At 38.6% G+C, this 25,948-nt stretch overlaps 3 protein-coding genes and 1 non-coding gene across 5 annotated transcripts; all 4 read right to left on the bottom strand.

The window, feature by feature from the left end:
* Positions 1-807: 807 nt before the first annotated feature.
* rsl1d1 (ribosomal L1 domain containing 1) lies at positions 808-4,860 on the bottom strand. Its single transcript, XM_024285813.2, has 9 exons — positions 4,731-4,860; positions 4,354-4,493; positions 4,143-4,281; positions 3,918-4,066; positions 2,741-2,842; positions 2,363-2,456; positions 1,353-1,463; positions 1,125-1,277; positions 808-1,044 (listed from the first exon to the last, which is right to left on the bottom strand). Exons 1-9 carry the CDS (start codon positions 4,800-4,802, stop codon positions 907-909), a joined length of 1,098 nt encoding a protein of 365 aa, XP_024141581.1. The 5' UTR covers positions 4,803-4,860; the 3' UTR covers positions 808-906.
* On the bottom strand, positions 2,533-2,656 carry LOC112154700. The gene has a single exon (XR_002920691.1). It is a non-coding gene; the product is annotated as a small nucleolar RNA SNORA55 (small nucleolar RNA).
* Positions 4,861-5,827: 967 nt separating the features above from the next.
* gspt1 (G1 to S phase transition 1) lies at positions 5,828-19,261 on the bottom strand. Of its 2 annotated transcripts, XM_024285136.2 has the most exons (14): positions 18,791-19,261; positions 18,478-18,522; positions 15,670-15,924; positions 15,557-15,590; positions 13,151-13,228; positions 12,904-13,084; positions 12,682-12,836; positions 11,802-11,942; positions 11,606-11,699; positions 9,596-9,676; positions 9,342-9,515; positions 7,571-7,660; positions 6,551-6,719; positions 5,828-6,473 (listed from the first exon to the last, which is right to left on the bottom strand). In XM_024285136.2, exons 1-14 carry the CDS (start codon positions 18,984-18,986, stop codon positions 6,421-6,423), a joined length of 1,746 nt encoding a protein of 581 aa, XP_024140904.1. In that variant the 5' UTR covers positions 18,987-19,261; the 3' UTR covers positions 5,828-6,420. The 2 variants fall into 2 exon arrangements, with proteins under 2 accessions (XP_024140904.1, XP_024140905.1); XM_024285137.2 differs by lacking the exon at positions 18,478-18,522 and having other exon boundaries at positions 18,791-19,260.
* A 1,661-nt stretch (positions 19,262-20,922) lies between these two features.
* On the bottom strand, positions 20,923-25,605 carry dmc1 (DNA meiotic recombinase 1). The gene is made up of 13 exons (XM_024285810.2): positions 25,287-25,605; positions 25,163-25,207; positions 24,953-25,099; positions 24,796-24,878; positions 23,687-23,739; positions 23,542-23,583; positions 23,408-23,480; positions 23,220-23,311; positions 23,076-23,149; positions 22,893-23,007; positions 21,553-21,613; positions 21,344-21,460; positions 20,923-21,258 (listed from the first exon to the last, which is right to left on the bottom strand). The coding sequence occupies exons 1-13, from the start codon at positions 25,341-25,343 to the stop codon at positions 21,189-21,191; spliced, it is 1,029 nt and encodes a 342-aa protein (XP_024141578.1). The 5' UTR covers positions 25,344-25,605; the 3' UTR covers positions 20,923-21,188.
* Positions 25,606-25,948: the final 343 nt, after the last annotated feature.

The following is a 25,948-nucleotide window of genomic DNA, read 5'->3' as shown; positions in this document are numbered from 1 at the left end:
AGACTGGAAATTTGGTGAATGAAAGAGCATTGAAGTTGACCTACATTTTAAAAAAAAGTGTAGTAAAATTGCTTAAAAATCCCTAATACATTCCCAAAATATTTAGTGTGTTATTTAAATATGAGATAAACTCCAAATTGGCCTAAAAAAACCGTAGTACATCCCAAATTAGCCAAAAAAGCTAGCTATTAACTAGCTAAACTCCAAAATAGCCTATAGTTCTGTAGTAAACAAAATTAGCCAAAAACGTTAGCATGTTGCTAAAATATTAGCTAACTTCTTTTTTTTACATTGCTATAAAATGTGAACATAGCCCATGAATATATTAAGAGGCTTGTTGCTAATCTACTTAAACACTTTAATTCATTTCCCATGAGGCATAGTTTGTTTAATATTTCAAAAACCATCAAGTTTATAAATACCAAAAATATAAGCAGTAATGTCCTGAACAAGCTGAAAATTTTGATACAAAGATACTGCAATCACTGAAAGTGTGATTGAGTTTTTACTTTCTAAAAAACATACAGAAAGGAGGAGAATCACTTTACTGGTGATTGCTTATTAAGCATTTAGACAAGAACAGCTTTAGATAAAATTCAGAAAAACTTATTTTTACTTTTTTCAGTTTAAAATTTTAATTTTCACCAAGAACTTTTTTTAAGTCTCACAAATCCTTTAAAGAAACACAAATACAGTATTTATTAAAGTTGTTAAAACCTCAGGTTTTTTTTTCTTCCATGTCACTGGTTCAATTCCCGGCTGTGCTTCAGCGGTTTACTGACAGAATAGAGACAAAGGAAACTCGGACACGTCAGATGACAGACTTTATGGGTTTTCTGGAGGAAACAAACTTTTCTACAAATAAATTTGAGCGGTGAAGGAAGCACTGAATGTCCGTTCTGAGAATCACTTTGTTTTCTGCACTTTTCTTCTCCCTTTGGACTCCATCTTCCCCGTCCTCTTCATCCGTTTTCCGGGAGCTTTAGCTGCTTTCTTCACGGCAGGTTTGGGCGTTTTCTGCGGCGGATTCTTCTTGATTGGCTTCTAAGTTAAATAAAAAAAGGAAATGATAAGTTTTTGCTTTAGATCTTCGTAAGAGCTCTTAAATCGTGAGCAGAACTGACCTCCAGTTTGGGCTTTTTGGTTGGCGTTTCTATGGGAACCAGCTGCGGGATTTCTTCCTCCTCTTCCTCTTCTTTCCTTTTTGCTGTAGTGTTTGTCTGCTTTTTGCTTTTTTTACTCTGTTTGGTCTTTGTCAGCCTTTTGGCAGCAGCTTTCTGGAGTTTAGAAATACAGACTTGGTGAGTTTTGAACATGAAACAAACATTTGTTGTTTGGCGTCGGTTTTTCACCTCCGTCTGGATGGCGTCGAGAACGCTGAGGTGCTTCAGGTTTGAGCAGTAGACGGGCAGAGCGACGGAGGCCAAACTCTTTAAATGGACCGCTTTGATTATCGGACCTTTCTGTGAGCGAGAAACACATTTAGCAAATAGTCAAAACACAAATCTGAATTTCCAAAACTTTTTAAAAAAAATCGTAAAGAAAATTTCAAGATGATCAATAGAGCCAACCAACAAACTAAAGCTACAATTTGTGTTGTATAACCCGCAGGTGAAATCTGCCCTCACCCATCCCCCCATTAGCCCCGCCCTCATTGGCTGAGCAGCTGCTACATACCTCCCCCTCCCCCCTTCTGACAAAATAATGGAAAAAAACAATCACTTTTTTCAGAATAGCAGCTTTCTGTAGGTTCCATCTCCATAGCAACCATTGTATTTTTTGGTCGCCTGGAGGTGATGAATACGTCAATGTACTTTTTAGCCAAATTGGCAGAAGTACATTTTGAGATTTTCTTAGCAACTGTGGTTTTTGCTACCCACGCCCACATTACTAATACATTCAAATCGTATGTTATATAATTTCGTTCAGCTCGAGCAACGGACTCATGTAGTCAATTTTCAGAATATTCTGGTAAAAAAAAATGTGTGAGCAACAAGGAGAAAACAATTTTTGCTAGCTAACCATGCTAACAACATTCAAAATCTACAAACTAGATTGTGTGATTGAGTTTAACCCCCCCTGGTTTAGATGGTTTCTCCCATTGTGATGTCATCCGTCCAGGACCACCATAGGTAATAATTACTAAAATTACTTCCATAAGTCTTTGGATTTGATCAAGATTGATCTAACTTAATGCTTTGCTTCAAGTTTTAAGTTTTTATAATTTATCTTAACGCAAATAAACTATTTAGTTATGTAGGAGCCTCATGGAGACGCTTTAGAATGAGCCGCTAATGGGGAAAAGTCTCTCCAGGTAGGAGTTTTGAACCAGGAGGTTCTGGTAAACCTTCTCTGGACTCACCATCCGGATTTTTTCCAGGACTGTCTGGAAGGCGGCTTGGACGTTTTCCGTCACCTCGTCCGCGGTCATGCTGGAATGCCCCACGTGCGTCAAACTGCAACACAATCAACCACAGGCGGAGCTTCAGAGCAGAGTCGGCGCCGCGGATCAATCCAGAGCCGAATACGTTCGGTTGTGTCAAAGTCGTAGAGACGGTCTCCACGGGAAGAGGAGGCCCGTCTGGATTCACGATGAGTTTCTGTGGCACCGCTGAGACCCGCGTCAAACAGAATCGACTGGGTTGTACTGAGGTGCAGCCGGACCGTCTGCGTTCTCCTTTGAGGTTTTGGTTTTAGGAGAACGGGTTTGGGGTTCAGGACAGAGAAGGGGAGCGCTCACCAGCAGGAGCCTTTGTTGGTCACGTTCAGCTTGGTTCCCTGGATGAGTCTCTGCACGTCTCTGGCCAGATGTTTGCTCTGCAGGTCCACGCAGAGAGGCTCTCTGGAGAGAAAACAGAGGAACTCAGAACAGCAAAAACCTAATTAAAAAAGACGATGGAAAAACACGTTTTTAGTGTTTTTTTACGTTATTGTGGCATTTTTCTCATGAAGGACGACATATATGAAAAAAGATCAACATTAAAATTGTGTTTAAGTATTTCTCTTACTCCAATAATAGAATTTCTAATGAACTCCTGCCGCTCTGCAGAAGCTATGTCGCAGATAACGCAGATTAAAAAAAATGCTTAAAAACGCCATAATTATAGATAAAAGACCACTGGAAAAAAGATCAAAAGTGGATTTAACAGGGATTTTAACATTTTAATTCACAATGTTTAAAGATTATGTAATAAAACCGTTTTACAGGAATATATGTTTTTAAGAAATTCAGCTAAAAATGTAAATTTCTGGTTAATTTTTAAGCAGAATTTAGTAAAAGTCTGTTTTATGCAACAAAATCAAAAGGAGTCACTTTGTGATGTGTTTTTTTTTTGTTTTTGAGGGAAATCGATTAAAAATTAACCAATTAATCGCAAACAGAGAAAAAATTAATTATGATTATTTTTTGTTTTAGTAACAGTTTTTGCTGAACACTTATTATCTGTAAAAAAAATAACAATATTAAAACAGACCCAAACTGTACATTTAGAATATTTATTTTTTAATTAGTAAGGTCAATCGGTTAAAATAAATAAATACAAAAATCTGATTAATCAAACTTTTGAGTTGTGATTAATCACGATTAATCACAGTGGATAGATTTTAGATCACAATATGGCGCCGGACCACAGATCAAATAGTCCGCTTCCTGTGAAAAAGCGATGTACGTAAAAAATTAGCAAGATAAAACCAAATAAAAACCGATTGAATATTTATCTCTTGTTTATGGTATAAGTACGTGTGTTTTAATGTACACTGTGGAAGCCTGAACCGTGGAGTTAAAGCGAAGGATTGTTTTTTTGATTAATTTGCATTAATAAATATTAATAACTTGATTAATTGCATTCGTAAACGCGTTAATGTTCACAGCCTCATTTTTTACATTCATCTTCTGAGGTCAAACACTTCCTCCTCACCTCTTTCTCTTGTAAAACTCTTTACCGAGCTGGGACGGCAGCAGGCGGCGGATTCGGTCATCGGAGAGGAACACGTCGAAGTTCCCCAGGAGGCGGCGCTTGGCTTCAAACGGTTTATATTCTGCTTTCAGCATCTTGTAGGGAATAACCTGGAGGAGGAATGTAACCCAATTAGGAATAAACAACAACAAATGAATGGATGATGTATACATCACTGATCTGCACCTCTGATATGCCTTTGACTCCTCTCTCCTCCAGCAGCTTCTTGTAGAACCTCTGGGTCTGCTCGGGGGTCATGTTGGGTTCGTCTTTGGTGAAGAGGCAGATCTCATCCGTGTCAGTCCGCTGGCCGTGAGGCAGAGGTCTGGGGAAACACACACGCGTTCAGAACCACAAACAAGACCCAGAATGATGATTCCATCTCATCCGGACTCACATGCGGATCGTCTGAGCCTGTCGGGGGATTTTCCAAAGGGTGAACTGCACGCTGATCTTCTGAGCTTCGTCCAAAAGCTGCGAGTTTGACTTGGATTGACTTTTTAGAAAAGCCTGCAGAGCCTGAACGGCTTTTTTCACCTGGAAGGAACACAAACATCCGTTTGACACAACCAACAAACAGAAAAAAAGTCTAAAAAATAGCCCTAAACACGCTCCTGCGAGATGCTAATTTAGCTAGCTAAAGTAGCTAGCTAGTTAGCGGCACAAAACGTTTTAAAGTTGATCCAAAGCGAGAAAAATTTTGAATAAAAGGTTTACTTTTCAACTATTCATACGTTATAAATGCCAAAAAGGCAACAAAATAAAGGTTTTTACCTGCGATCGGTCCAACACAACTTCATCTGCCATGCTGTCGGCTACACGTGTTTCAACTGCGCAGGCGCACATAACAGGAAGTGGTTTAAAACTTTATTTGTAAGTGAAATGTGACAAAATTACTATTTTGGGGTAAAATAGCTTAAAAATAGACGTAAATCTTTATATAAATATATAATTTTGCTTTAGTTAACGAAAGTTTTATTTTTGATATGTATCAGAAAACGTTTAAAAAGTGTATTTAAAAAAAGACTCCAATGAAAGGAAAGGGCTACGTCACAGGAAGTGGTAAAAACTTTATTTACAAATGAAATATAACAAAAATGACTATTTGGGGGTTAAAATTGCTTTAAAATTGACTTAAACCTCTTTGTAATAAATTACTTTATTTCTGAATAAAGTTTTATAAGTATCACAAAACTTTTAAAAAGGTAAAAACTTTATTAAAAATATTTCCTTAAATTAAAGGGCTTACAGCATCAATGTTGTATGAAACTATAATGAAATGCAACAAAAAATTGACTATTTGTGGGTAAAATAGCTTAAAAATAGACTTAAACCTGTTTGTAATAAATTATTTTTTTTCTAAATATAAATTCATTTCTATAGAAGTCACAAAAAGTTTTAAAACTTAATTTAAAAAAGACTTACTCATATGAAAGGAAAGGGTTTTTGTCATCAGTAAGTTGTTTGAAAATATTTATAAATGAAATAAAACAAAATGACTATTTCGTGGGTTAAATTGCCTAAAAATAGATTAATAAATTTTCTAAATATATTTTAACTTTTATGTTTCACAAAACTTTGAAAACTTTATTTAAAAAACAGACTTACTCCAATGAAAACTGTTGTTTAACTCATTCTTGTGGAATTTTTCTCACGATGGACATAAAATTGCTTTTCTAGATATTTATATTTAAGTCGTAAATCAAAGCAGACAAAAACACCTAAAATGGCATAATCTTAATTAAGAATAGCTCAAACGATGATCAGAGTGGGACTTTAAATAAAGTAAATTACTTGTTTGACCTTAAATGTTTTAGGAAACATACATATCTTCAATAATACAGGGGAGATGATGAATAATAAAAAACAAGTTTAGGTCAGGATCTTTTATTTTCAGTTCGGATTATGTAACAGCGGTGTGTCTGCCTCTTGGATCATCTCTGCATGTAAGGTCAGTCCAATGATGCCTTCTCAGGTGGAGGAGAGACCAAAGTAAAAACTAAAAATCTCAATACAGCAAACCTTAAAACCGAATCGCTCGGAGCCCCGACTCCTCTGTTAAAAAGGGAGGTGAACTTGAATTGTTAGGTTATGGGAATTGGCTTCTCCTTTTTCCCCCCGTTCTTTAGCGCTGCATCTCCATCCTAAAAACCAAACAGAAAGAAAGTAGAGCATGGCCAGCCAACAGCACAGCAGAGCCTGGGGTACAGAGGGGCGCGTGGAGCTACATTAGTGGCATAGCTGAGCTCTCAATATGAGAAAGCTGACACTCTGGGCTTGGTCTCTCGTTTCACATTGTTCATCATAAAAACTGATTCAATGTTTTTCGGTGGGTGTGACGTTGTCCCCCGTCTCTTCAGCAGAGTTGTGTGTAAAGAGAGAGCAGCTGATTGGGTCGGCTCTGGCAGCGTTTCTCCTCTGATAAACGAGTGGAAGAACTCCATGCATGCCGCCGCGGCCGCCTTTAGTCCTTTTCCGGCACCAGCTTCAGCACTTTGCCGATGGCGATAGTCTTGCCTGGTGGAGGGAACGAGAAAGAGGGATGAGCGGAAGCACAGATACAGAAGTTTGAGAGTCTGAGAGGCTCCGCCCACCTTCGTCTCGCAGCGTGAATCTCCCCATCTGAGGGAAGTCTTTGAAAGTCTCTAAGCAGATGATTCCCGCCGCCCGCAGCCTGGCGATGCACACCTGGTCCTGCTTGACGAAGCGAGGTCGCGTTTTGCTTTTGTCGCCCGTCTTTTTGTCCACCAGACAGATTAAGGCCTGCAGACAGAAGGTCGTGGTGAGGAACTCGTGCTGCCAAAAATGGTTATTTTAACAGTCAACTAATCGGGTCAAGTTCAAATAGGATGTGAAGCAGAAATCTAAACCATCATTAGCTTTAAATGAACTAAATACTAGATACATAGCATTACGTACGATAATGCTAGTGTGAATGCTGTACACTGAATTTGATAGTTAAAAACGCTGAAGCTGATAACCAGCTAAAATAGTAGTTAAATGAAAAATTTGCCTAAAAAAAGAAAAAAAGGCTAAATTAGCCAAAACAGATGGCCTGTAGCTGAAATAATAGGTAAACTCCAAAATGGCCTAAAAAACTGAAAAAAGCCAAAATCAGCCAAAATAGCTAGTATACAGCAGAAATATTATTTAAACTCCAAATTATCCTAAAATAGGGAAAAAATGCTAAATTAGCCAGAAACAGCTAGCATGTAACTGAAATATTAGCTAAACTCCCAACAACCTAAAAAAGGTCTAAATTAGCCCAGTTAGCAATATGCTGAAATATTAGCTAAACTCCAAATTATCCTAAAAAACCTTAATAAATGCCAAAATAGTCCATAATGTCATTATAACTTTCAACTTTATTACACTCTGACTCCGTAACGACTAATCAACTATTTAGTCGTCGACTGTTTTAATAGTCGATTATTCATCCATTAGTCGACTTATCGTGGTAGCCCAATTAGAAATAATCATAAACGTAACGTTTTAAGGATAAAATTGTTCTTTTTTTTTAATCAATGAATCTGTAAACTTCCACATCACAACACAAGAAGAAAATGAGACGTTTTAAAGGAAGCAGAAGCTGTGAAGTGAAGCGTCAGACTTACTGTGATCTGAACTTCTTCAATGCAGGTGTGGATGTGAAGAACTGCGTTATATCCGGGACAAATGATGGATTTGTGCTCGATGATGACGATCTGAAACAGAGGAGATCGATTGAGAAGTTTGGATAAAAAACACATCGTTTAAAGTTCTAACATTGAAACAACAGAAATATCAGACGAGTCACATGACCCACTGGTTAGATATGATGTCATCAAACCAGGTTTTTCCAAACAAAATGTTAAAAAAAAAAAGGCAAGAAGGAAAAACTTGTTGAATTTCTACTAAAGGAACGTTTTTGAATAATTTTTGGTAAAATCTATAATCAATGGAGTATTAAGGCCACCAAAAAAAAAGTAATAGTATGAGGTTTAAAGATTTAGTAAAATATTCTCCAATATCCTCCTTTTAAATATAAAACTCAGCAAATGTAAATTTATTAATTTTGTTGTTGTAACTTTATAACTTTTTTTCTCATAAATGTATGACTTTCTTTCTTTTAAAGTGTTTACATTTTGTCAGGAATTTATTATTTTTTTTCTCCTAAATTTGTTATTTATTTTAATTGTAAATGTATAACTTTTTACTGTAAATGTATTATTTTTTTCTCCTAAATTTACAGATTTTTTTCTCATACATGTATTATTTTTTTATTGTAAATGTATGACTTTTTCCCTCTAAATTTAAGAATTTTTCTCTGTAAATTCATGATTTTTTTTCTTGTAAATTTACAGTTTGTTGATTTTTTATGGTAAATTTTCTTTTATTTTCAATGTATTATTTTTTTTACTGTAAATGCATGATTTTTTTTCTCACAAATTAACAGCTTTTTTCTTGTAAATAACTTTTTTTTGTTAATTTATTAATTTTTCCCTGTAAATGTATGATATTTTTCTCGTAAATTTATGATTCTTTTTGTTTTAAATGTATGACTTTTTTTCTTTAATTGTTTGACTTTTTCATCAATTGGATGTTTTTTTTCATAAATGTCTGTGTTTTAAAGAATAAATGTATGACTTTAACGAATAAATTTACCTTAATAAAAGTCATAAATTTAGTCTAAGACTTTCAAAGTCATAAATATCCAATTTTATTCTCGTAAATTTACAAGATTCAAAGTCGTAATAAAAAACATTTTTTTGTATATAAACTGACCCTAAATCTGTGTCTTAAAAATGAGCCTCTGGTAGATATTTAATGTATTTTCTGGTCATAATCTTTGACACCTTGTGACCTCATCACCTGATTTCTGACCATAAAAACAGGTGAGTTTTTACCTGTTAACATTGTTGAAATATATTTAAGCTAATGCTTCACAGAGAACATTTCCCAAACTATAACGGCTGATCTCCTGTTTTGGTTTTCATCACGACATATGATAAAAGCGCTTTGGAATGTGGGAGGGGTCAACAACAGCCCCTGCTGCTCGTCACCCTTTTCAACAGCAGAGACGTCACCAGCATCAGCTGAATAACCTGCGCTCTTTGACTCCTCGGCCGTTTACGTCATGGTGTTAAACTCCACAGTCCTACATGTTTTCCAACCAGTTTCAGAACCATGAAAACGACAGAACATTTCCCAGCAGCCCTTTCTCCATTCTGGCTGAATGTTTTGTTTGTTTCACAGACTTTCGATAAAATTTTGGCCGGAAATCAGACCAGTTTGAAGCACAACCAGAACACCCACTTGGACAGACCCTGAGCTCAAGCTCTGGTTTCTGTTGCCATGACAACCTAGAGGAAGATGCCCTCAGCTTCCTGTGGATCCACGACTTACCTGCGCATCGAAGGTGCGCCCGGAGTGGCAGAGGTTGTCGGGGCTGCAGAGGATGAAGCCGGGCAGGATCTCCTCCTCCTCGATGCCCTTCAGCCTCAGCTTCAGGTTCTCTCCGGGAGCGGCGTCGTCCGTCTCCACGTCGTCGCTGAGCAGGCTCAGAACCTCCACCGTGTGCTGCAACCACAAGGAGGGGAAGATGAGCGGGAACCTCTCCGCGGGCGCAGAAACGCCATCTTCCCGCAGAGGGCGCTCACCCTGTTGGGCATCATGACCAGCTGCTGGGCTTTACTGATGGAGCCGGACTCCAGCTTCCCCAGGATGACCGTGCCCATGTCCTGGGAGGAGACGGAGAACCGTCATTATTCTCAGCTCGGAAAATTCCATTCTCACAAAAAATGTGTTTTACAAATTCTTGCTTTATTTTAATGTGTTTGTGTAAAAGTAGGCGGGGTTAATACAGGAAGTAAAACGCCCAACTACAAACACCTTCAAGTTGACAGTCAAATCTTGAGTAAATAAAAATAGAAAATGATAAAATAAAGTTACGGGTGGCGCTACCATCCCCCGCCCTTCACTGGGTGAGCAGGTGCCACACGCCCCTCCCCCTCTCGTCTCGTATGACAGATTTGTTTAAAAAATATATACTTTTTTTGTTTAAAAAAAAAATGTTGGTTTTATCTCCATAGCAACCATTTTATTTTTTGGTCACCTGGGGGAGACAAACACATCTATATACTTTTAAGAAGAATATACAAAAGTAAACTTTTACATTTCCTTGACAACAGTAGGTTTTTTTTTCCCTAACCGAATTCCTAATATTAAGATGAAGTACTAGGGCCACAAAAACTAAAGTATAATTACGAGATCTATAGTTGTAAACTTACAACTTTACTTTTTTTTCTCGTGAATTTATGACTTTTCTGTTGTAAATTTAAATTAAAACATTTACTTTAAATCTAGTAAATTTACAAGACTTTTTTCTTGTCAACTTACAACTCTTTTATCGTAAATGTATAATATTTAAAGTTGTAAATTGATACGTTTTTTATCTTAAATTTACATAACTTAAAGTAATAAATGTATTAGTTTAAAACACAAATTTACAAGAAAAAAATAATCATATTTATAAAGCCATAGACTAAATTTGGGACTTTTTTTTGTAAATTTAGAAGATTCAAAGTCACACATTTACAATTTTAAATCTCATAAATGTATGACTTCTTCTCGTGAATTTACAAGATTTAAAGTAATAAATTTAGGACTTTAAAACACTGAAGTTTATGAGAAAAAAAGTCAAATTTAGGCTGTATATATAAAAACACAACTTTATTCTTGTAATTTAGAAAGGTCTGACTATATCCTCCACGTTTACGAGATTTAAAGTCGTGATTTCATTTTTTTTTTGTAAACTATAAATGTCATTTTTATAAGAGTAAGAAAGAGTAAACTTCTGGATCTCCTTAGCAACTGAGTTTTTTGCTAACCACGCCCACATTCCTAATGTGTTCATACTTTATGATCTATTGTTTTGTTCAGCTCGAGCCAGAAATCTGTTACATTTTTGCAATATTCTGGTAAAAAATGATTAAATTTGAGATTAAATTTGTAGCTGGAGCTTTAGCGATTTTTTTTTTAATCCAAGATTAGATCCTGAGGTCAAAGGTCAACAAAACTTCAGCTATGACTGTAAACTTAACCTGGTGGTGTGTGATTTCATGAAGTAAAAATCACCAAATTTCACTTTGCTACAAAATGATACAAAGCTGTAGGTCCTGTAGCCATCCCATAATAATTCAAAGCTTCCGTTGGATTTCCCCAACACATGTTTCTGTTTCATTACTTGATTTTTTTTTTTTCTTAAGCCCTGTCAGACGGTTTCTCCGGCTGTGATGTCTGTTGACAAACTAAACTCTATTTTTAACTTCAGTTTATGCTCCAAACACTTCAGACTGAAGCAGATCAACGCTGAAACCATGAGGGTCACTGTTGTGTCCACATCAACCCGGTGAGTTCAGGACATCCGATGGATCAAAGCGCCCACTAAAACCACAGGAAAAGAACTTCTTCAGGAGAACTCTTTTGTGAATTTGGACGTCTCCCAAACCTTGAGATGGCAGAGAAGACGAATCCTCTCAGACCCAGATGACGGTCGGTCTGACTGTGGAGGCGTTTGTAGGAAAATTCACGGAGAGAAAAACAGACGAGAGCGACTCCTCTGCCGGGGAAAAGACGACCGATCGGAGGTTCCTCCTTCGGATGCTCACCTTGTATTTGTCTACGATGGGAAGTCTGACAGGTCCGTCACTGGATCTGTTGAAGTTTGGCAAACTGTCCAGGTGGGGGATGAATGGCAAACCCCTGAGGGAGAGGAAGGGTTAGTCCGGACAACCTGCACACGCTCAGTCCAACTCTATCAAATCAGATTTATCAGAAGCCGACTGGTGACGGAGGCCGACTTACGTGTACCAGGGGCATTCAGGCACAGGGTCTTTGAGGTTGGCACCTGTGAGGCCGGAGCAAGGCATAAAGTGGATGTCCTTCTTGGGGTTGAAGCCCACCTTCTTCAGAAATGGCACCAGCTTCTCTTTGCACTCCTCATACCTGGAATAACATGAAGGGGTCAGGACCAACTGGAGGTTCTACTGTCTACAACCGGCAGATCCAGATCCACATGTGATCTTTGATCTCTCCATGGTGGCTCATTGACCAAACATAAAATAAGTCATGGAGACTGCTGACCCAGCCATGTCGACCGTCGGAGTCAGCAACTCCCTCGAACCCAAACTACTAATTTGGAATTTAATTAATATTTTAGCTGGCTATCAGCTTCAGTGTTTTTAGCTTTCAACGTCCATGAGGGTTAGCCCTAAAAAACGATTTCGGACCACCCTACTCCTTCAAATGCCCCTACAATTGCAGTGGTAAGAAGAAGCCATTGGAGTAGGGGATAAATTCGGCTTAAAGCTACGCTCCAAACGGGATATTCGTATCAAGCTGTTCACACTGCCTGTGGCCATGTGCATTCCTATCGTCACTACACGAGTTCGTACGACCACTAATGGGCTCTACGTGTTGACAACTAAACTTTGACTAATCAGGGACTCATATTTGGTATTGATGTACGGATGGAATTCCTTTCATTCACAGAAGCGCCAACGGTTGGAAAATTGGTCATAAAGGAGAAATTAATAACTGGGATTTGGATTCTATGGCGTAAACTTCTATACTAGGACACCAAGTCTTTTACTATCTAAACACCATTTCCCTTGAAACTAAAGGGTCTTTCTGCTTTAACTCAGTTTTTGCTGCTCCACCTCAAACGGACTCCAGAGAACCTCACCTTTCTAGGCTCCAGTTGACGGTGGGGTCGTCCATCTTGTTGACGAGGACGATGAGATGTTTGACTCCTGCGGTTTTGGCCAGCATGGCGTGTTCTCGCGTCTGGCCGCCCTTCTCAAATCCAGTCTCGAACTCGCCCTTCCTGGCTGAGATCACCTGCGGGAGAGCGTGGTCAGAACCACATCCGGACGTTCTGGTGTCGGGAACCGCGGAGGGTTCTCACCAGGACCGCCAGGTCGGCTTGGGACGCCCCTCCGATCATGTTGGGGACGAAGCTCTTGTGTCCGGGCGCGTCCAGGATGGTGAAGTGTTTCTTCTCCGTCTCAAAGTAAGCTCGTCCCACCTCCACCGTCTTCCCCTTGTCCCGCTCCTCCTGGTTGGTGTCCAGAGCCCACGACAAGTACCTGCAGGAGCCGCTGGTTCAGCAACGACCGGATAAAAACGGCTTTTCTGAAAGAATCATTCCTCACCAGGTCTCCCGGTTCTTTTCTTTCGCTTCACGCTCGTATTTTTCCAGAGTTCGCTTGTCCACCATTCCAGTTAGGTACCTGACAGGAAGCAGACGGAGAAAACTCAAACAAAAATCCTACATAGAACCTAAATATTTGCTCAGAGGGAAACCAGCAGGTTCAGAATAATTTGAACAGGACTGATCCAGTATCTGATGTTAGATGTTTGATCGAGTTGGTCTTTTATTTTGAAAGAAAACCTAAGAATAAAAAAAGAAGGAAAATCCTAGATCCTCATGTTTGTGTTTCCTAAACATACACTCGACTTAGACGGATAATCACACAGAAAAAAATGAAACTCTTTCAAGGTCAGTTTGTTGATCTTCAAATTCAGGCGATCAAAGCTCAGCTTTTCCAGAAGGAACTCCGATCCCGACCTTGGAAAAAAAACAGCCAGGAAACGGCTGAGCTTAGCAGACGTGTGTGAGGTCAAATCAGGTGAAAGTGAACGCAAAACCAGACTGTAAATTTAGAAAAACTTTGACAGGAAGTGGATTAAAGCTCTGAATTTCAAAATAAAAAAGAAGAGACAATTTCTGCAGATCAGGTGAGTCAAAAAACTGAAGAAAACTACCTTCTTTTCCAGTTTTTGTTTTTTTTGTCACTAATTGGTAATAAAATCTCCACGTATTAACCAGATTGTGACCTCAGTATGGGATCATAAGAAGCCGCTTTTTGATGGAAAACCTGGCGAGAGAAAGCCACGCCTTCCCGGGACCAACAGGGATGTTGACTAGTATTATTTTTTAGTCGACTAATGACCGATTATTTTTTCCAATTAGTTGACTAATCAGGTCATGCACAAACTGGATGTATAACACACATCTCAACCATCATTAGCTTTAAACTAACTAAATAATAGATACAGTATATAGCATTACCTGTGATAATGCTAGTGTGAATGCTGTAAGCTGAATTTTCCCACTGAAGATGCTAGTGCTGATAGCTGAATCACTGAAGACGAAGGCCAGCTAAAACATTAGTTAAATGCCAAATTAGCTGAAAAAACTGAAAAAAAGCCTAAGTTAGCCAAAACAGCTAGCATGTAGCTAAAATATTAGCTAAATACCCAAACATTTAAAAATGTTTAAAAAAAGCCTAAATTAGCCAAAACCGCTAGCATGTAGTTGAAGTATTGGTTAAACTCCAAATTAGCCTAAAAAACAGAAATAATCCTAAATTAGAAAATTAGCTAGCGTGTAGTTGTAATTTTAGCTAACCTCCAAAATACCCTAAAAAATGAAAAAACCAAGTTAGCCAAAATAGCTGGCATGTAGCTGAAGCATTGGTTAAACTCCAAACTAGCGTAAAATGCGAAAAATAAATTATCCAAAATAGCTGGCATGTAGCTAAAATGTTAGCTTAACTCCAAAATGGTACAAAGAAAGCCTAAATTAGAAAAAAACAGCTAGCATGTAGCTGAAATATTAGCTAACCTCCAAAAATCCCTCAAAAACAAAAAAGCCAAAGTTAGCCAAAATAGCTAGCATGAAGCTGAAATATTAGCTAAATACCAAAACACCTTAAAAATGTTTTTAAAAAGCCTAAATTAGCCAAAACCGCTAGCATGTAGTTGAGGTATTGGTTACACTCCAAATTAGCCTAAAAAGCTGAAATAATCCTAAATTAGCCAAAACAGCTACCATGCAGCTGAAGTATTAGCTNNTAAAAAGCAAAAAAAAAGCCTAAATTAGCCAAAACAGCTAGCATCTAACTGAATTATTAGCTAACCTCCAAAATACCCTAAAAAATGAAAAAACCAAGTTAGCCAAAACAGCTAGCATGTAGCTGAAGTATTAGCTAAACTCCAAACTAGCGTAAAATGCAAAAAAAAAGAAAAAACGAAATTAGCCAAAGTAGCTAGCATGTAGCTAAAATATTAGCTTTACTCCAAAATAGTTCAAAAAAGCCTAATTTAGAAAAAACAGCTAGCATGAAGCTGAAATATTAGCTAAACTCCAAATTAGCCTAAAAAAAAGGCAGAAAAAAGCTTAAATTAGCCAAAACAGCTAGCATGTAACGGAAATATTACCATAACTCCAAAATAGCCTTAAAAAAACCTTAATAAATGCAAGAATATTCCACTTTACTACACTCTGACTCCATAGAAAATAAAGTAACGACAAATCAACTATTAGTCGTCGATTATTTTAATAGTCGATTAGTCGTGACAGCCCTAGTGCCGACATGGACTGACATCACTTATCTGAGTCCTCATAGGAGGACAGATTTCTTGGACTCTTGGATTATCTCATTTTTTCTGGATATTGTCATCTGACACATAACCTGCTGACGTCATCCTGCGTCAAAGCTGGAACTCTGATGACCTCACGGTGAAACCAGAACCATCGAAGCGTCTTTACTCACATGATTTGTCCTCCAATCGTCGACTTTCCAGCATCTGATGAACACAAAGAACAGCGATGACTTCAGGATGCTCTGCTACCTACAGACGTCCAGGACGGGTGGGAGTCACGCACCCACGTGACCGATGAACACCACGTTCACGTGCTCCTTCTTGGGCGCGTCGGGCGGAGGAGGAGCCACCTTTGGTACGGGCATCTCCTCCTCTTCCTCCTCCATCATCTCCTCGTCTTCTCTCCCCGCCGCGCCTCCCTCCGTGCTCAGGTTCTCCTGGCCTCCGCCCCCCTCGCCTCCCCCGGGCTCCTCCTTCTGCTCCCACGTCTCCTCCTCTGTGTTCATGTCCGCCTCGGAGTTTCCGTTCTCCACCGGGGCTGAAGCCACACAAACAGATCCGGTCACTCCCGAGAACAGAAGCTCTACCAACATCTTGATTCAGTATTTTAGTTTCTCCTTTTCCAGAAAAATGAAGCAGATTTTTCAAAATAATGTCGAACACTTTGATTTTTTTTTAATCCTTCTCTAAAACCAGGAGCAAAAACTTCCTAGAAACAGTAAATAAGCTCCAAATTCCCACAGTTCCAACATTTTCCAGCTCAGTGATCAAAGATTTTTCCTTCTTGTTGGCCAATCTTTATTCATAATCAGGCTGTGCAGAACTGGGGACACAAAGACACTTTATTCTGTAGTCTTTATCAGATCAACCAGAAGGTAAAAACTGGGAACGTTTTTAGGATTTCTACAAGTTTTAGACCTTTTAACCCCATTGGGGTGTGAGAGTTTTGTGGCTAAAAGTCGCCCTGAGAGGGGGCGGAGCTTCTCCAACAAGGAGATATGAGACGTGGAAGTTCTCTGTGAATCATTAGTTCATGTTTGGGCTTTAGTTGATGCTCTGTGATAATATCTTACGTGGTGTTTTAAAGACCCACTCCGATAGATAATTGTGTTTTAACATGTTTCTGTGGCTTTTTGTATATTTTAAGTAATTCCTTCATTTTTGCATATGTTGGCTGGGAGCGTGACTCGTTTCTGATTTTTTTTAATGTAACTATGCTCATTTGTTTGTTACTTTCCAGCTAATTGTTTGTGTTTCAATTAGGGCTGGGTATTGTCAACGATTTGGAGCCTGGATCAATTCGATTCCAATTTTTTATTGATTCTTTCCATCCACTCAATTTTTAGTTTACACAATAGGACACATTTGTTTAGAAATACATTAATAATGTATAACATATAATATAATCTATAATCTGATCCCTATCACATTAGTAAGATAATAATGAGATTGTTAATATACAGTGTTACATGGTTTCTCTTACGGAGAACCTCCAACAATTGTTGTCTCTCTCCTGGAGGGTGTTTAAGTTTGGCCACTAGGTGGCGATCTCACTATAGAAGTACACTTTATTCCAGAAGGAGAAAGAATGAGCAAAGAAACGATGTTTTAGAAAAAATTCCTTAAAAAAAATAGTAAAATTCATAAAGATGTTCATTTGAGTTCGACACTCCTGTTCTAAAGCTACGTACACATTATGGCATTCACACTAGACAAGCAAGGAAGGGCTTCTTCTTCTTCTACCGTTTTCTAGAGCATGTCCGCCACCTACATTTGGAAAAGTTTTGGTGTTAAATATCAGAGTGGTACAAATTTAGTTTTTTCTTCCACACCTCTACTCCGATATATTATTAATGGTTAGCACTTCCGTGCACGTCAAAGTTCGAGCTGCTTCAACTTTCAAATTCCATTTAATGGATATCTCGTAGCTCCTGAAAACGATCGTAGAAACACGTGAATGCGAGAGTTTGGAATAAGGAAGCATAAAACGTGTTTACATGGATATTTCATTGAATGTGTGTACGTAGCATGACGGGAGGTAAGCTAGCAATAGCATGTAAACAGAGAGCTCTCAGAGGGGTGGGGTCTGCACCAACAGTCCCGCCCACAAATCAACCACTGTTGTGTCCAAATTCTCCCCCAATCACTATATAGGGTTCACCATCCGAATCTACTAACTCCAAAATCAAGTGCTCTAGAAATTTCCCAGAAGTCTTTGCGAAAAACTAGCGTGCATCGATGGTCACTAGATTAGCGAAAATATAGACCACAATGCATTGCGGTTGAACAACTTTGGACAAAATTACTATTTAAATGTAATTTTTGAATAAAGCATCCACATTGTCACCATCAGAACACAGTGGAGTCATAAGTAACAGTTGTGAAATGTTCGTATTTATTTGATTTTCACTTCGTGAATCGTGATGTCATATGTTTAGAAAAACTAAAGACAAGTAGTGAGAATTGTGTCCAAATTACCTTTAGAATACAGGGCACTATATCATTTTTTAGTAGTTAGGGGGAATTCGGGCAAACCAAAGTCTTTTATTATAGTTTATTTCGGTTAAAAACGACAAATATCGATAGATCAGCGTGAGAATAGAGTTTATAATCAGTTTTTCAACTCTATATTGAGTGAAACTGTTTTATTCTACATATATGTACACTTTGTAAAATAAATGTATAAATATTTAAGTTGTAATTCTCCAATTTATGTTTTATTTTGCTTCCTTTTCCAGCTGGAGCAGGAGATAGTCTGGGTGACACCAGAGTCAGCGTCTCCTTCTCCTGACTAATCAGAAGCCTCCACGCGGCTCTGCGGGCCACCGCGGGCCACAGCAGACTGGGGCCTCCCTGCGTTCGTCCCTTATCTTAGCATGTGTCCGTGGGAAGTCTATTCTGGGCAGGGGCGAGGGAGGTTGCATCATTTTCTGCGTAGGCCCGTGCACATGGCTTCACCGTGCCAGAACCCTGAACGTGGGGCGCGCGCCGGAGCAGCCGGCCTCAGGTGTCAGGTGTGGTGAACACCTGAGCCGGGAGGGGCAGGTTATCATAAGTCAGAAAGTGTCGGGAGTGCAGCGTGGATGCGTACCGGCTGCGTCTGCCACCTCCATGCTAGCAGCGGGGTCAGGGGAACCTTAAAGGGGGAGAACACAGTCAGTCAAAGTTTTGTCGTAATCGTGTTTAAAGGTGACACGGCTTCGTTATGAGCGTCTCTTTGACTCAGACCGGTTATGACACAGTTACCACGCGACACTAACACGTAGGCTGACTTGTCGGTGAGTTATGAGGCGCGATAACTGAGCTTGGACGACTTTCAAAGCTAACTTAGCTAGCTGGCTAGCTAGCCGCGTGCTAGCTAGTTGGGCTAACTTCCATGCCGCCGCCGCCTGGTACTCACTCACCGTCTGAGGCCGGCATTTCCGCCGCGCTGGCTTGAAGGAAGCTCGGCACGAACTCCGGGGCGTTGACGTTGGGGACGAACGGCTTGGCGTTGACGTTGAGGCCGGCGAAGGCGGTCGGGAGCTCCGCCGCGGGAGCCGGGGCCTCGCCATCCTCCTCCAGCTCCCATGAATCCGGGGCTGTGTCTCTCGAGTCCATGGCTGCTTCTTCCAGAGTTGACGACGCTTTTTCCGCACGAGCTGTCTGGGGGGTTAAAGTTTGGTTGAAAGGCAATCCGTTGCTGGTGGGGTTCAGACTCTGAGCAGCCGGTTTGGAGAAGTTCCCATAGCTTTGTTAAGCCTGGCTTTGATGAGCATATGGATCCCGCAGCTCACGCGAAGTGCCGCTTACAAGCTGCACGGCCGCCCACCGCCGCTAGGGGTCAGCAGTGAGCCACAGCGCCGCATTAACCCTGTAGTTCCAAACATGAACTGATGATGAGCAGAACTTTTTCTATATGTGGGAGTCAAATATATTGATGGGGCTTGAAGTGAATCGGATTAAGATCATAGGTCAACAACTGTCTCACTATAAAGAAGAAATCTCTAAAATGGAGAGGAAAACCAGAGAATTCAGAAGAATTCTGGAGGCCTTTTCTGCTGAAGACATTCATAATTAAACTAGAGAAGCTCTTCATCTGCGGTGAAGAGTGCAGAGGAGCTGGTGGCCAGAAAGCAGAGCATGGAGAAGTCCAGGGAGAAAATGATGCAGGAATTGACCCTATTGATGCCCCGGATGTTCCCAACTGAGGCTTAAAAAGCAGAATACTATAAATGAAAACCACCCAGATAATGAGTTTTTATGGTTTCTTTCACAACATTATTAAATCATTAGTTTTCCATTTTCCTCAAATTAGTTTCTGACCTTTTCTTTATGTGCTTGTGACCAGATTAAAAAAAGAACAGAAATTATTGAAATATGGTTGATTAAAGATAATTTTGCCTCTGTTCACTCGGGCTGCCACGATTAGTTGACGAATCGACTATTAAAATAGTCGACGACTAATCTGATATCCAATTAATCGTTACTTTATATTATATGGAGTGTAGTAAAGCTGAAAGTTACAGTATAATAGCATTCTACTAGCTTTTTGGAATATTTTGGCATTTATTAAGGTTTTTTTAAGCTAATTTGGATTGTGGCTAATATTTCAGCTACATGCTAGCTATTTTGGCTAATTCGGGCTGTTGTTGTTTTTGGGGTATTTTAGAGTTTAGCTAATATTTCAGCTACATACAAGCTGTTTGGGCTAATTTAGGATTTTTTTCAGTTTTTTCAGGCTACTTTGGAATTTAACTAATACTTTAGCTACATGTTTACTGTTTTGGCAAATTTAGGATATTTTTTTAGTTTTGAAGGCTAATTTGGAGTTTAGCTAATATTTTAGCTATTTTGGCTAATTTAGGATTTTTTCTGTTTTTAGGCTACTTTGGAGTCTAGCTAATATTTCAGCTACATGCAAGATGTTTTGGCTAATGTAGACTTTATAGTTTTTTAGGATAAATTGGCAATTAACTAATATTTTAGCTGGCTATTAGTTTCAGCCATCAGCTCCAGTGTTTTTAAGCTATCAATTTCAGGATCTTCAGCTGCAAAACTTAGCTCACAGCATTCGTATTAGCATTATTGCAGGTGATGCTATATATATCTAGTTTTTAGTTAGTTTAAAACTAATGATGGTTAACATGAGAGCTTTACATTCAGTTTGCATGACCCGATCAGTCGACTGACAGGAAAAAACAATCGGTGATTAGTCGACTATTAAAATAATCATTTGTGGCAGCACTGCATTCCACTGATACATGCAGAGCCAAAATAAAAATAAATGTACTTGTTTAATGGACAACTTTCTTCCTGTCATTTAATCTTTGAGTAACTCTTAATAAATGTATGTTGTTTTGGTCGTTATAAAAGTCAAAGTGTTGAGTCTGGTCCATCATTCAGTCATCAGTGAGAACCTTCAGAGTGATGCTCTCACTCTTCTGTACATCTTTGATTTGCTTTGCAAAAAATTTATTTTCTGCTAATTTGTCATTTTTTAAACTAAAAGGTGATTCTTTTCATAAATTCCGAGAAACATTACATTTGCACAAAATTGTTGGTTAAATTATTTTATTCATATTTATATTCATAAACAGGAAGAAATGACTATTTTCATTGTAATATAAGTTAACATTTTTCAATAATATCTTCTGAAAATTATTCTAAAGTTAAGCAGAAATCCTGTTACAGTGAACTTTAATAAATAACTTTGTTGTCTTAAATAAGACATTTATAGAACTCATCATATAAATACCAAACACTCTTAAAACAGAAACAATACCACAGGTGTAACCAGCAGGTGAAGTCGTCTGTCGTCCGTCACTCTTTGGCGTCAGTAACTCCTCCAGCAGAAATAGCAAAGGTGGCCTCGTTTTCAGGCATGACAGGACTGCAGATTTAAATAAACAGAGTTAAATAATCACGTTGTGAGTCGAGTTTATTAGTAATAATTATTGATGAAAAAGGTTTAGAACCTGTCGAATATTTTAGCGATTCTCATCTCTCCTCGTCCTTTCCTCAGGCTGATGCGAGTGGTGGAGGCGTGGGCCAGGATGTGGCCCCCGATCGGCTTCTTGGGATCTGCTTGAAATCTAAAACAAGAAAATGTAAATAAATAAAAGCTCATTTGGGAGTCAGAAATAGACATAGTTTTCTGATGAATGAGGGTTTTGTGATCCCTCACGTCATTCCTGCTCCAGGATCCGCCGTCATCTGGTTGGTGACAAACACGGCAACGTTGTACTCTACAAACACAAACAGCAGCTTACTCTACCGATTATTGATTATCTTAAGTTTTTTTTATAGGATTTCTACCCTTCAACTGTATCATATGTGATTCTTCCATTTCTGAAACAACCATCTTATTAGAATGATCTAAACTTTCTCTAAAAACCTATTGGATATGACGGGTCATGTTTTCTGCCCTGTAGTTCATCATCAGTCCACTAGGGGTAGTAGAGGGACTTTTCCTGATTTAAAAATGGCTGCTTCCCTGAAATCTCAAAGTTAGAGGGCGGGTTCAAGGCGCCTTCCTAAGCCAGCGCAGTCAGAAAATAAGTACTGCACTGGCTCCAGGCCGCCTTTAGGACTACAAAACAATGCATTGTGGGAAACGGTGTCATGTTAGTTCTTGTAGTTTGACGTGATGCTGATCAGTAGTAACTTGTGCAAAATGAAGGAAATCTGTGTATTTTGTAACTCTTTCTGGAAGGCAGTGAATCCCTGAAGAAAAAATAAACAATATTTCAAATCATCTGTAATTATATGCGTTATTGTTGCCTTTAAAATTAACTTTAAATACTATTTTATAGTATAGTTTATTTGGGACATCCAGTGGCTATTTTTTTTTATCTGTTTTACCCTAAAATATGTTAAAAATAATATAAAAGACATAACAGCACAGATCATACTAAGGAGGAGTGGGATATTAAAATTCAACCGAATGTTAAGGACAACCCCCAACTCCTTGATCTCATAGAGTCTCGTTGTTCGCATTCATCTCGGGCGCCTTTTCCCGCCCCCACCTGCAGCAGCCCGGTCTCGCCGACGATGCAGGCGAGGTGCTGGGTCATCTGAAACACATTACTATTTTTCACAACTCTCCGTTTGGAGGGTTAAATGAAGGGGAAGGGAGAAGGGAAGAATTCGGATAAGGGATACGTTAAGATACCCAGACTTCCCACCTCCTCCTTAACGTCAAGGAGATGTCACAGACTACTTTTGAAGAGTTTATTTGATAGATTAGTATCATGCCTCTAATACATTTATAGGGTGTAAAGTAAACCAGAAAAAAGTTTGCTGAACATTGAGATTTTGAGGGCAGCCATATTGGATTCTTGGCCACCATATTGGATATTAGGCAAAAATCCGGGTGGTCCAGAAGCTTATTTTCAAAAGTATGCCCCAAAGAAGATAAATCCAACGAGAAAAACCTTGACTGGAAAAAATAGCAATTTTTGCCTGGCTTGGAACTGTCTATAAGGTGCTTCCTCGTGTTCTTAAATCATAAGACTCAAATCTCACCTTCAGAGATTTTCTGCAGCCTGGAGAGCATCTGGGCCAGTTTCTGCTGCCGCTCGGCCAGCTCCCCCCGTCCAGAGAAGTCCACTCTAAACAGAGCCATGATGGAGTCAATAATCTGAAAGAGAACAGTCAGCCTGAGTGTTGATCAGGAGTCATGACAGAGATGAGTGAAGGTCTGCTCACCAGCAGCTTGAACACGCCTCCCTCTTCATGAAACTTGGCAGCTACAAAGTCCAGCAGCTCCATCTGGTGTTCACCTGCGGAGAAACAGCGAGTTACAGTTTTGAATGATCATAAAACTGTTATGTTATTATTTGGCTTCCGCACTGGTGTAAGCGCGGGCATAAAGCACGTTGTCCAGAACGGCGTTGTGGTCCACGTTAAACCTGTCGGCGATGTCTCTCAGCCTGTCTGGGCGACTGAAGGACGACCAGTCAAGAAGAAAACCAAACACAGATGAATAGGGGTTTATTTTAAAATATAAATCAAGTTTGTGACTTTAGCAGTAAGGATACAAGGTGTTCTCTGTGTCAATGAAGATGACTTTTCCTCCGGAGTATCCTTCCTCCCCTGGCAGCTGAGCAGTGACTTCATGCACAAATATTTATGTTATTCACAAGAAACTGTTCTAAAAATACTCTTTACTCACCACAGAGCGTGTGAGAGAGCTGAGTTTTTCCTGTGCGGAACTCTGATAAAACAATCAAAATATTCAGTTTTTAATAAATGAAATATTTTTGTTCATTTAAAGGCAACATTTGGATGAATAAAGAGAAAGGTGGAGGTCTGCTCACCTCCGAAAGCTTCTGTAATAGCCATGCTCTCGATGCCTCCACCCAAAAGTTTACTGCAGAGATTAAAAAAGGACATTAGATAAACATTTAAATTGAATACATAATAAAATGATTGTATTATGAACTGTAATTGTTTTTAGAAGATCTGTAAAGTGTGTTTATGTTATTATATATTTGCAGTTTTATTAGGTAGAAGCTCTAATATAAGGTGTTTTATGAGTCTTTTTGCACCTATTTTTTATGTATTTCTATACCTGTTTTTTGCAATATGTTGTTTAGGTGTAATTACAAAAACACATATTTATATCATTATAAATATTTATTGTATCATTATACAATTTTATTGAATTCTTATCTCTCTGTTATGTATTTTATTGGCTTTTATAATTTTTTGCTGTTTTAAAATTTTACTATTAATCTCCATTTTTTTAAATGTTCTTTTTATCTCTTTTATTTATTGTGAAGACATTTGGTATGGAGAGAAATTATTTATGCATGCTTACGTCCTGATTGTGCGTAACTTTAGATTTGTGTGTGCATAATTCCATATTTGTAATTTATACGAGACAATATGTGCGTACGTACACAAATTACAACACTCAAAAAAATTAAAATTACAACAGCTTGAAACTAATTAAACAAACAAATCTTTAAAAATTACGCACAAATCGCTTGTTACGCACAAACAAAACCTCAGTTACGCAGAAATCGGATCCGAGACTCTTTTCACGTCTCAGAGATTCATCTCTAAGTGATGCGTTTAAATGCTACTACAATGCTGGGTCGTCAGAGTTTTCTAATCAGCTGTTTTGAAGTTAGATTGTAAATAATATCTAGTGAAACTTGAGATTTTCCTACTTTCTTAAACAGATATGCCCAATAATTAATATAAAAAGTCTAAATAAGGGTTTTAAAAACACTCATCCCTTTTAAAAATAAAAATATTTATCAAGAATTAAGCGCACATTAACCACGGTGATACGTATTTCTCTCTATAGTTTGGTGCCCTGATTGTTTTTTAAAATATAAATAAAGTTTAATTCATTCAAAATACTCAGAATCAAACAAACAGAATGTAGTTAATCCCTCAGATTACAGAAAATCTTAACTCAAACTCCTGGCTCCCGGTTGTGACGTGAAACACCTGCTTCCTCTTTGAGCTGTACTCAAAGGCAGTCTGGAAACCGACATTCTGCAAAGCAAATGACGTCATAAAAACCTCATCTGTGCTGTGTGGAACTTTGGGTCAAATCCGGGTCTTTTTACCAGAACTTTTCCTGCTGCTTCCTTAATTTTCTCCACTTTAGCCTCAGACAGACCCTTGATGTTGCACAGAGCTTTGCGCGTGGTCATCTGGATCCCCTTCACGGTGCAAATACCCACCAGCTTCAGCTTTTTGATGTCTGCCATGTTCTGTGGTCAAAGGGGAGGAGTTAGCGTGGCTTCACCATGGATTAAACAGTGATGATAACTCACAATCCCGTGTTTCTGCAGGAGGTCGATGTCTTGGAAAAACGACTCCTGTTAAAATATGGAGGAAAATAAAACACAAATAATTGTAAAAATAAAACAACCAGTTGTGTAACTAATGATTTCCTACCTCATCATCCTGAAAACTAGCATCATCTTCAACAACTTGGTCCTCGGCTGCTTTCATTTTAGACCCAAAAAGATCGTTTTCAGCTAGTGTTAGCTTAATGAAGCAGTTAGCTAACAGCGCAAACACCCCGATTAAATTAACGAAATGTATCGAATAAAAACGCTAAAATACCACTTAAATTGATCAATAGTATGTAATATAATCCTAAAAATACGAATAAAATGCTTATTTCGATCAAAGTACGCTCTTAAAGCGCCGCTCTTCAAGTTTTCTTCGTCGCTTCACTGGCGGGAATTTCTCGATTTATGATGCGTTCACGTGCTGTTGGAATTGTTGACTCCATTCTCGTACCTCGACGAAATCGACACAAAACCGCAGGGTTTTCTTTTGAAATTTACTTTTTACTTCAATGATTGCAGCACAGCAATACACGTATCTTTTATATGTATGACTGGACTTTACTTGTTTGATTTATTTTTACATTTTAGCCGCGAGAAACTTACATAGAGAAACTATATTCATTACAAGTTTTTAACTTTTGTATGAGCAGTGAATGCACCACTAGGCATTTCCTTTTTTTGCTCATATTTTGGTTTTTAGACTCGAATTAAGTATTTATAATATGAAAATCCAAAAGGAATTCCATTAATTCTCAACTAATA

Source organism: Oryzias melastigma, linkage group LG19, assembly GCF_002922805.2.
Source record: "Oryzias melastigma strain HK-1 linkage group LG19, ASM292280v2, whole genome shotgun sequence".
NCBI classification, from domain to species: Eukaryota; Metazoa; Chordata; class Actinopteri; order Beloniformes; family Adrianichthyidae; genus Oryzias; species Oryzias melastigma.
This window is presented reverse-complemented; position numbering and strand designations above follow the sequence as displayed.